At 35.6% G+C, this 11,982-nt stretch overlaps 1 protein-coding gene across 1 annotated transcript; it reads left to right on the plus strand.

The window, feature by feature from the left end:
* Positions 1–946: 946 nt before the first annotated feature.
* On the plus strand, positions 947–10,418 carry LCTL (lactase like). The gene is made up of 13 exons (XM_009488903.2): positions 947–1,040; positions 2,098–2,258; positions 3,785–3,872; positions 4,136–4,242; positions 4,538–4,666; positions 5,191–5,286; positions 5,952–6,006; positions 6,100–6,261; positions 6,972–7,246; positions 7,597–7,723; positions 8,199–8,398; positions 8,930–8,993; positions 10,303–10,418. The coding sequence occupies exons 1-13, from the start codon at positions 947–949 to the stop codon at positions 10,416–10,418; spliced, it is 1,674 nt and encodes a 557-aa protein (XP_009487178.2).
* Positions 10,419–11,982: the final 1,564 nt, after the last annotated feature.

The following is an 11,982-nucleotide window of genomic DNA, read 5'->3' on the forward strand; positions in this document are numbered from 1 at the left end:
GTTAAATGCTCTGTCTCACATAAGCAGTCCAATTGATTGGCTTTGCGTACATGTCCAATCCCAGTTTGCTTTTCAAAGCTCCAGATGTATTTACTTTTTATACAATGCTCCAATGCAAAATATGATTATTTTTACTAAGATATTTGTTCTACTTCACTTTCTAATCCCATCTTCAAATTCACCAATAGAGGCTCAGGAATGTAAAACAGATCCTTTGGGAACTGTATAAATTTGGGGAAAATAGTGCTGGTCTACTAAGCCCTTATGAAACTTTATTTAAAATGGTTAAAATCGGTCATCCCACCAATAGTTTAACCTGATTTAGCAGTTAAAAATGTAGTGCGTACACAGTAGCATTTTAATTGATGCTGGAACTGGATAAAAGGGACAAAAGCAAGATAAAAGCTGCAATTATTAAAACTGCAACAATTGCAAGTATTAATTTTCCTTTTCAACTTCCACAAGGTTTGTTTCCATTATATATTTAGGTGGTAAGATGCTAACAGCGTAATCACTTTTATTTCTTGCTCCTGCTCACAATCACTGTTTGCAGGGTTTTAGTTACTGACACTGGTGGGACAGTTTGAATAGCTACCAACAAAGAGATTTTTAGAATATAGTAAAGATAAGTAACATTATAGAAAATGTGCAGGGAGCGCTTCTAATAGTTATAACTTTGCACTTCATTCCTCTCTCATTTTTGTCACCCTGCCAGAAGCTTAACTGCATCTTCCACTTAGCCCGAGCACTGCTTTTAGCCTTCAATGAAAATTGTACCAATTCAGCAGAAAAAATAAGCTTTTCCCTTTTGATCACCCTAAGCCTACTTTGTAAAGCAGCAATACCTGACAATGCTTTTCTATTTTATCAGGTGGGAACTTGCAGAGAACACTTTGCAGTGATGAAATTAACAGCTTTGAAGACTTACATTTTGAGAATATGGTACATGCTTGTGCCGGTAATACGGCTGAATACAGCTGAGGATTTCCAGTGGACAAAGAATAATCCAGGCTCTTTCTATTACGGCACTTTTCCAGCTGGTACTTTTGAACTACAGTTGATTGTGGGTTTTATGATGCTCTAGATCCACGTGTCTGTTCGCACAAGAAAGATACCAAAAGGTTTTCCTTGTCCTGCCAGGGAAATGGCAGAAACAAAAAATCAGGCTCTTGCAGAATGCATACTTAATACCATCTTCTGCACCTAGCACTGGAAATATAAGGATTCCCATAACCCTGCACTTCATATAATCACTTAAAAGAGTAAACTGAGAGTAAATGCTAATAGATTAATATTTCATATCCAGATCTCCCTTTCCTGCCTATGTTGAATAAGATGCACAGTATAACAAATCACACCTGAGAACTCTTCTCCTTTTTCATAAATTATCTACAATTAATGAAGAATTATAAACTAAAAATATCCATTCTTATGCCGCTAACATAAGAAAGGAACCTGAGTGAAATAATTGTGTTGGGTTTGTTTCGAGCTGTTTAGGATTATCTAATTCACTCTTCAGTACTGCTTTATGAAACCTTGTCCCTTCTTCAATGTATATTGATACACACACATTTTATTCAACCAAAATCAAAACTAAAAAGATATAAGCACTGATTAGTCAGGTCCTTTTGTATAATACTAGCAAAACAAGCCAGAATCTTTCTTTATATTTTAGGGAACAACAGCTAAACTTGTAATTGCTAAAAAACCCATAACAACTAGCAGGCAGAAATTATGTGGGAACCTAATTTTTTTTCTTACAGTAAGATATTTCTGCCATGCTATCAATGCACTACCTCATCACTGTAAAATAATAGTAGTAAGGTTTACTATATGAAAGAATTAGATTCCTTTTTCAGTGCATCAGAAAAGGATACCTTTAGTCCATACCACATTTTCAGTCCCTTTTTATGCACCGATACAGTTTCACATAGAAAATGTTGGCCTCTTGTTCACTAGGCATGCAATCATGCACATTTCACACCAAGCTATGCAGCCGTGAAGGTGCATCAATTACCTTCTCATATGAAAATTCAGTATGAAGACCAGTTTTGCAGGAAAGTGTTTAAATCATAACTCACTCCTTTTTACCTTTAGGGTTTTTATGGGGTGTTGGAAGCTCCGCGTACCAGACTGAAGGCGCCTGGAACAAGGATGGGAGAGGACCAAGTATCTGGGATGCTTTTACTCACAAGAAAGGAAAAGTGTTTAGAAATGAAACAGGAGATTCGGCGTGTGACGGCTACTACAAAGTTAAGGTATCGTTAAAGAGGAACTATCCTTCTAGAAACATTCTGGAGCCATTTCATGATACTGATCTTGAAATAACAGCAAAGATGAAATGCTTTGGTTGCTCTAGGGTCACATTCAACTTAGGAAGCCGAAGGCTGATCTTTTCAATTAGTTCAGTAGAATCTTCTTTCCTGATGATCTCATAGAACCATTAATACCACAGTATTCCCCAAATACGCCTGTTTTTCAGTGATTTTTGTATCCAAAGAAATACTCCAAATGTTGTGGCAGTCAAAATGCTTAGTTATAACAACAACAAAGAATGCATATGAGCTTTGAATAAAATTAACATTTTTTTGTGTTTGAGCAGCTTTAAAGGTTTTCTATGTATTTAAGAATAATAAAATTATCAGATGTTTTAAAATTCACTCTGCTTGTTTTCCATTTTTTGGATGGATAACAAATAAATAATCAATGCAACTCAATTCAGTTACTGCCCTACAGGAAAGACAGACACACAGCAAGAGGGAGCCAAATGGTTGCGATAAGCCAATATTACATAATTGGAATTCCAACTAATTTGATAGAAGTTATATTCCACTGAGGTTTTTCCACATATATGAAATCCAAGGGAGAACCAGAGGCCTCAGCACGAACTAAGAGGAAAGAAACTAATTATGCCTTACTATTCAAAAATGGGAAAAAGCAGATTTCATTTGATCTCTCTCAAACAAGTAAAAGCTTGAAAGAACACCTTATAAAAACCCACAGAGAGGTTGGAACTCTGAGGCTCACTGGGCTGTTGCATCAGAATAGATTGACACGATGATCACAGAACCTATTTTTCAGAGAGGATTCAGGCATGAATGATAGTATTTCAACATTTACTCACTACTGTAGGCTTGTATTTTGAGATACTTTCTAAAATTTCTTTGTATGTGTTCAGTTACATGGTCCTCTGTATAAAAACACTCTTCCTCTATTTGTTTTCATCATCAGAATTCTCTTTGCATTGGCTCATATACCATCAATTTCTAATTTCATGTATGATTTCTTAGAATAAGAACATGTATTTATACTGAATTTATTTTTTGTGCTAACTCCAGTATGGCACAATAAATGAAAGCCTGTGCAATCATTATTTTGTACCTAAGCTGAAATGTTTGAGGTCAAGATTTACAGGCTTATATTATTTTTTAAAACATGCACATTACAAATTCTGACATAAATATAACTGTGTTGCAGAATACCTCAGCTCATTTTTTCCACCCTCTATTTGATGGTGAATCCATTCAGCTTCCATGGTTGTTAACACAACACATTATAAGACTTCTTTGCAGAGTCAAGGAAAAAAAAAATGGTGACAAAGGAAGTATGCAAGTAGAAAGAGCCACCATCATCTCAGAGCAAATGCAGAAAATAACTGATGGAATCCTCTTTTGTTCAATTCTTCTATAGATTTTCTGCATTCAGTACTATTGAAGACAGATGGATAACTGAAGAGTTACTTTGCTCAGACATGAGTTATGTTAACTGGATTTTCTTTTCACAGGATGACATTCAGTTACTGAAGGAGCTGAAAGTTAATCACTATCTATTCTCTATCTCATGGCCTCGGATTATGCCTACTGGCATCAAAAGTAAGCATAACAATTTCACTAGATTCTTACCAGTATTAGTAGGCAAGTAATTTTACTCCTGAGTATACCACAGATGTTTAACATTACTGTTAAAGAGATTTCTGTTTCTTTGTCTGCAGAACAGGGTTTAACCATTAGACATCCATTACAGTAAGCCCATCACTGTAATGTAAAATTCCTTGGTTAAAGTTTTTAGATTTCTGTTCTTCCAGTTATTTGAAAAACAGTCCAGGTAATTTCTTGTCTGTGCGTTTCATCAGCAGAGCAATTGAATGAGAAGGGAATACAGTTCTACAATGATACAATTAATAGTCTTCTGGAAAACAACATTATCCCTATTGTGAGCCTCTACCACTGGGATCTTCCACAGGTCAGGCAATATTTAAGTTAGTGAAATGTCTAATATAAATGCTTCTGATAGGAAATTGACTTCTAAGTTTAAGGACTACGTGTACTTTAGAAAAATGTTCAAAGATGCCTGCATGCTTTTAAGTGTGCTTATAATTATTTTCTATTCATTTGCATTTTATATACAATGTAGTTTATACACATTGAAGTTTTGAAAAGCCTCCTTCTGAGCTACTGAAATATAAATGAAAGTATTTGTTAACGGGCAGCTGAACTTTAAATAACATTATTGGTTCTTGAAATTCTTATTTATGAAGGTTCTCCAAGAAAAGTATGGTGGCTGGCAAAATATAAGCATGATAAATTATTTCAATGATTATGCAAACCTGTGTTTCGAGAAGTTTGGCGATCGTGTGAAACACTGGATTACTTTTAGTAATCCTTGGGTAAGTTACCAATGCTTTCCTTCCAATTACTCCCATTACACAGTTCTGTTCCCAAAATTCTGTGGAAGTGAACTACAGGAAAGTAGGTTAAAAACTGGAGAGGAAGAGGGAGAGACTTACACCATTAATCTTTGTGCCCAAAAATCCCAGTGGCCAAATTCTGCACAAGGGCAGGGTTTCAAGATAAGAAATTCTGGTGAAGTTTTGAAAAATGATCAGCTGGAGAAGAGAGGCACAGAACTCAGAAAGGTAGTTTATAACCTGCCTTTCATGCATTTCAATGGACAACAGCAAGCTGGTGAGTAGTCACTGACACATTTTCTCCAACAAGCCACAGCCTATTACCAGCCAAGCAGTGGGGCAGTAGATGGGAGCCAACGGGAGGGGACAGAAAAAGGGGACTGGAGAGAAGAGATGGAGAGGGACACAGCCCATGCAGAAGAGCACACGATCTAAGTCCATAGGACGGTAGCAAATTCATTAGTTCTGCTGTTCAAAAAATAACTAACTCTATGTATTTGTAGGCAGTTGCTGAAAAGGGTTATGAAACAGGAGAACATGCACCAGGACTGAAGCTCGGTGGATGCGGAGCATACAAAGCAGCGCACCATATAATTAAAGTAAAACTAAAATCGTGCTTTAAATTAAGTGTAAATTAAGACTTTTTAGCAGACTAAGTGGTTTTGATTCTGCTCTTTAAACAGATAGCTTTGCAACGATGTCATTTCCAACTACCCTATCAAAATCATCACCTGATGTTAAACCACTAATGCATACTCAAGTGTAGCACGAAATGACACTGTTGCAACAACTTAAATTTTTCCTTATAATTTAAGCGTCTCTTTTACAGTATGTTTCAAACTGGTCGAATGGGAAAACATCCAGGTTACTCTAGAAACAAGGAGTAAAATCCTGAGCGGTTGAAATGAACTTGAATTTTGCAAGTGACTTCAGTAAGGCTAGCTCTCATAAAAATAAACTTTCACTTGCCTGAATAACTTAGGCAAAGACATCCAAAGACCGGAGATGCTGGACAGAACACTATACTGAATGCTGCGTATATACCTTCACGGGGACCTCCTGGAATTTAGGGAAGGAATCTTGCATAAGTGCTTTTTTGACATCCTATATGAAACAAAAGCCTCCACAATATACATAAAAAATTATGTGATGTTTTCAGACGCACTTTAGTGCGAAAACTGCTCTTGATCTTCACTAGCTTTACTGACTATGGCATAACAGATTAAAATGTGTGTATGCCTTTTTTTTTTTTTTTTTTTTACAGACTCATGCGAAGGTATGGCACTCTTACAATAATACATGGCGTAGCGAGCAGCAAGGTAATAAGCATTCATTCTGTAATTATGCTTCTATTTATATTAAGGGCTTAAAGATTATGCATAGACTGCAGAATTGTCAATTTGTGTTTTAAGGTATGGTTGGAATTTCCCTAACTAGTGGCTGGGGTGAACCTGTTGATCCACATAGCCAAACAGACAGAGACGCTGCTGAAAGATACATACAGTTTCATTTGGGATGGTTTGCAAATCCGATTTACAGAGGAGACTATCCAGAAATTATGAAGAATTATGTAGGTAAGCCCCAGTAACCAACTGTAACATGAATAAATTACATGCTCCACAGCATATTGCAATGGAATAGCCCCTGACCAACATACAGTTTGAGGACACAGGTGAGCCAAGGCTAAGCAACAAATGGCCCCTGGGCTAGACACAGCTCCTTGCAGTTTGGGGGACATACCAGAACCATGAAGTTGAGCTGCTGTTGAGCCCGACAGTTGCACATCTGAGTACTCCAAACTGGAAAGGAAGCAACCACCTCAATTGCCAGGCATAGCCCATTTTTAGTGGCCTAACCAAGATAGGGAGTTGTTAAATATTTTTCTGGATTTTCCACCTGATGACAAAGAACCAGCAGTTTTTCCATCACTAAAGCTTGCATTTCTACAGGGTTCCATTATATTTTTTTCACAAAATGAAGTAGTTAGGCAATGTACCCAGCAGCAAGGCACTTCTGTTCTTGTCATGTTATGTTTCCAAGCATTCTGTTGACATTTATCATGCTCTTTGGAAAAAAAAAAAACATTTTAATTAACCATCTTCTCCATGTACTGTACCCAACTTACTTCTCCAAACCAAAAGGATGAAAGATTTTTTCATCTTAAAAAAAGGCAAACTAAACTGTGCTCTACACTAAGTTCAGGAAAGCTGTGTTTGTTGTTGGTGAGGTAAAGAAAACAAATTTCCATGCTCCTCAGAAGTGTTTCCTGTAATTGTTTTGATAGGTAGGAAGAGTGCCCAGCAGGGCCTGGGGACATCAAGATTACCAACTTTCTCAGTGCAAGAGAAAACCTATATTAAAGGCACATCAGATTTCCTGGGAATAGGTCATTTTACTACTCGTTATGTTATACAGAAGAGCCTTCCCTTCCTACAAGTGTCCAGTTACCACACTGACCGTGACTTGGCTGAACTGGTGGACCCAAAATGGCCAGCTCCAGGACCTAAATGGTTATATTCTGTGCCTTGGGGATTCAGAAGATTACTCAACTTCATCAAGGTGATTACAGAGTAAATATTTAAAAGGAAGTGAACAAGATGTCTGGCTACATGCAGAAGCTGCAGGAGCTGCACTTAAGCTATTTTAGATTTGCAACAGTTTCACCTATATATTTGGGAAGGTTCTTTGCCGAAAACACCACCTTAATTTCAGTTCAGAAAACTACAGAATTCATTAATTTTAAAATAAAAAACGTAGTTAAATTCCTAGGTACACATTTTTCTTACTAAAGGTAACTGTAAGTAAATCTAGAAAATTGTTTTTAATGCATTTTACTAAGAATCTCATGTTCTGTCAAAATGAGATTATTTTGTTTACATGAACCGGTCCAAACATATCTTTGTTTGCAGACACAGTATGGGAACCCTCTCATTTATGTGACAGAAAATGGAGTTTCTGAAAAGGTACAGTGTACTCAACTGTGTGATGAATGGCGCATAGAGTATCTGAAAGGATATATTAATGAAATACTGAAAGGTAACTTTAAAAACATCTTTTTAGTGCATAAGCTTTTTGAGTGTTTTCACCTCCTGATTATTTTTTACTCCTGCAATTTACATCATAGAGAAATAAATATTCACAGATCAAAATGGACAGCAAACTAGACTAATAAATTTTCACAAAAATGACAACCTAGCCAAATGTACTGATGCTAATAAATACAATAACCTACATGAGATTTAATACTGTAATAGATCATCAGTTTCCACTTTTAGAAAGGAGAAATTGCACCTAATTACCGTTCTTACAGAGCTTTAGTACCTCTAAGCTAAAGATAACATTTTCAAAGAATCTAAATTACTTTATACTTTGCCACTTTTCTGTCCTCCTCCTCCTCCTCCCCCCTTCCCCATCTCTTCCTGGTGTAAAGCAAAATACCTACAGAACCCTATTTGAAGGACGAGAAACACAGGCAACAAGCTTAACGGAATAATTTGTATTCTGTTTACAGCTCTAAATGATGGTGTTAATGTCAAAGGTTATACTGCCTGGTCACTGCTGGATAAATTTGAATGGAACAAAGGCTTCTCTGAAAGATTTGGATTCTATCACATTGATTTTAAAAACAAGAACAAACCACGATACCCAAAGGCATCTGTTGACTATTATAAAAAGATTGTCAGTGCAAATGGATTCCCAAATCCAAGAGAGGTGATGTCTTTATTCTTTTTTCTTCAATATATGGGCAAATATCACATTGAATTTCATGAAACAACTTGCATGAATACGATACATGAAATTTGACACTTTGATTCTGTAAATTAGGGATGTGCTAAATACATGGGCCTCCAGGGACAGAGAAAGTGGAAGCTACCTCAATTACTGTTTCTAGAGCATTTCACAAACTCTGATTGGACTTACTGATGCAAAAAAAAATTTTAAATCACGTTACTAGTGCTCTGTCAGACTTCTAGGCAGAAAATTACACATATGTGATATCTTATTGGAAAACAATATGGAATATATTATGTGCTTTTTATAGTTAATTGTTTAATAAAATTTTAAGAAATATATTGCAATAAAAGTCACAAAGATACAAAGAAACTTTCAGAAAATTGTGTTGACAGAGCAAAATAGTTCCAAGTCAATTGTAGCGGACAAATGTTCAGGGACAAAGAAGCTGCTGTGAATGAGACTTGAACATTACAGTCTAATAGAACTGCTGCATGTCAACCTCCTCAGGTGGAAAATTGGTATCAGGCGGCCATGGACACTTGTTCTACCACACACCAACTCCTTGCTACAGGTAATTATGTATCTTTTGTTTTGTTTTATAAAAGCATATTATGTAACTTTCAGATTTTAAATTTCTCTGTGAATACTACTGTTAGCGGATCCTAAAAGGAATTTTCTCCCTGAAAGCACAACAGCTTTCAAATACAACAAGCCTCTGAAGAAAAATGTCTTTATTTACTCCCTCCAACTAAAATCACTGTACCTAAACAGATCAACTTTGGATGTTAGTGGAATACACAAACTGTAAGAGTTACTATTTAAAATTAAGGCTAGAGATGACAGTATAATAATAATGAAAAGTGCTAAATGCTCTTTCAAACATAAAACAAAACCAGAGAAATCAAGACAACCATGCAGACAGAAAAATCTCTAAACTGTTTGACTTCTACATAAAACAAAACTATTTAAAAAATGGGCTAAGTACTAACCTACGGTAGCGTTAAGCTCATTTCCGCTCTTTCATACTCCTGGTAGCAAAGCTAACAACAGCACAACTTACAGCAGCTGCTCAAGAATGCATAAATACAGCAGACTTTGCCTGCAGTTTCCACAGTGCCAGGCTAAGCCACCTCACTTAAGACCTTCCCAATGTAATTCAGGACCTTTCATAATTCCTGAACTAGGAGAACAGTGCGCCGCAGTGGATTTCTGAAACTTTTAAGAAAGATGAAATAAGTATTATAAAGTCTCATAAGAAGGATGAGAGAAATTCCACATAGCAGAAAACATCAAAGCAGTCATCCTAGGTTTATCCTCCTTAGCCTCAACTGCTGACTGATATGTTCTATGCGAATTAACTGTTTACTGAACGTTTTGAGGCTTATCTGTGGAGCAAAATTCTACAAAATAAAACCCATGTCATTTTTCAAAGAGCTGCAAAACAATCATAAAAAGGCTAAAGTGCTTCCCAAGGATTTCTCTTTGACAATTTTCTTTTCTACTCTTGCCTTGGGAGGGGGGAGGCTCAAATAAAAAAAAAAAAGAATCAAAGGAACGGTAGAACACTGCTAATGCACTGAAGCGAATTCATAGTAAGCACATTTTTTGCAGCCCTTTGAGCACTGACTTCTTCAAAAATTTACCTTAGAAAGAAAAAAAAGAGAGGGAAAACTGTCATGCATTTGCCCCAGCTTTTGCAGACTTAAGAAATTTTGTTTGTTTTGTGTGCTGTTTATGCCAATGTCAACATTTAACAAAATAATTTTAGCCATAAATGTTAAAAAAAAAAAAAATCCTTAATCTACGTTAACTCTAAGTTAACAATTAGTATAATCCAGAAGATTAAACTTCTTACATATTACTCATTTCTCAAATTTTAGATTCCCTGATTACTCGCATGGAAATGATGAGAGAGATTGTTCTTCCTGCAGTTTTCACACTCTGCATACTCATCAGTATTGTCCTACTAATATTCTACCTTCGAAATCACAAATAAAATTGTCTGCTCACACACATCTTCATTTTGCATAATAAATAAAATGCAATGGTTTTATTATATTGGTTAAAGTTTACCACAGATGCCTCTTTTTATACCACTGTAAAGATAAAGAAATATTACTTTACCTATCCACCTAGCGCTTATTGTTTTTTCTAGTCAATTCCCAAAACACAATTTAAATTTTTTTAATCAAAACCCAAAGTACACTTTCTTTCTGCATTACTTTCCACTAATTTTAAGTAGCAGATTTTATGTTTCTCATTATTTTGGAATCTACTGCACATTTTGTTCACCAGAAAAATAGTTAGCTAAGATTTAAGTGATTCAAGTCTTGCCAGTACAAATTTCAAGTGATTAAAAGCTGTCTGCAAATTCTGATTTCAGTCTGTTCATCAATAGACTTTTAATTAGCATTTAACTGCTATTTGAAGAGAGACGGACACATAATTTTAAAATGAAAAAGGATATAAATATTCCAAGAGCACTGCTTAAACATTAACTTATTATTAATTTCTAAAAGTTAGGATAATATATGCCTTACTATTACGTGTGGAGAAGAATTTGAAGTGACTAATCAAAGATGACAACTGCTGAGTCAGGGTTAAACCAAGGACTCTTATCTCATTAGTTTTGTTTACAGGGAACTAGGTTTACCTCATACAACTTTATAATATAATACACATTTCTATGTGTAATCTAAGAAATCCAAGCACTTCCAGAATGTACTATGCCACCTCAAATTGACTTCTCCTGCAGGTAGGAACAAGTTGAGTACATGATTATAAAAAATTTGTTCCAGAATATGGCCATCTGGCTATATTTGTCCTTCTGTTGTGCTTGAAATTATTCCTCTAAAGCAAAGCAACAAACAAGTTTCCTATTCGGCTTGCACTATAGTTTCAATGCTGCACATGCATATACTGAATGCAGAGCAGCAGTACATAAATCCAAGAAACAACCTTGTTCTTAGCTTCTTTTCAAAGGCTTTAACTATTAAACTGATAGTTATTAAGATGCAGTATTAGGAAAGGGATAAGAAATACATTTTTAAAAAGCACGAATATTGGAGTTTTTCTTATTCTTATTTATCAGTAGTGAATAGTTTCTTTTATGCAAAACGTTTCTGTCTCAAATTAGTTAATCAGCATATACTACACTATATAACTGTTTAAAGTTACACTACCAAAACATTACACACACTATCTAATCATCGTAAGAACACACGCAACTGTCAGGAATTAATCCCAACAGGTTTAAATGATTATGCCCAGCCAATTATACTGAACATTTTTTTCAGAAAATTATGCAAAAGTACACAAGACAACACTGTTAAAATAATTCACACTGCATTGAGGGGAAAAAAATGAATTTCAAGAGGACAGAGAAGTATACCCAAGAATACTCCAAAATATAAATACAGGGACAAAGAAAACCAGACCATCAGAAGTTCACAATGCCCTGGATGAACAGCTTTCCAAATATATCTGGATGATGAAAAGTCACTTGACACCAGGAAAACATGATGATATTGCTTGTTTTGTTGGGCTAAGATAATTCACAC

Source organism: Pelecanus crispus, chromosome 7, assembly GCF_030463565.1.
Source record: "Pelecanus crispus isolate bPelCri1 chromosome 7, bPelCri1.pri, whole genome shotgun sequence".
NCBI classification, from domain to species: domain Eukaryota; kingdom Metazoa; phylum Chordata; class Aves; order Pelecaniformes; family Pelecanidae; genus Pelecanus; species Pelecanus crispus.

Bases quoted from the DNA above. Each gene is read 5' to 3' on its own strand.
- LCTL (XM_009488903.2), top strand. From the start codon at position 947: ATGCTTGTGCCGGTAATACGGCTGAATACAGCTGAGGATTTCCAGTGG. The intron at 6,262-6,971 runs GTAAGCCCCAGT...TTGTTTTGATAG, and splicing joins AATTATGAAGAATTATGTAG to GTAGGAAGAGTGCCCAGCAG. The intron at 8,994-10,302 runs GTAATTATGTAT...CTCAAATTTTAG, and splicing joins ACACCAACTCCTTGCTACAG to ATTCCCTGATTACTCGCATG.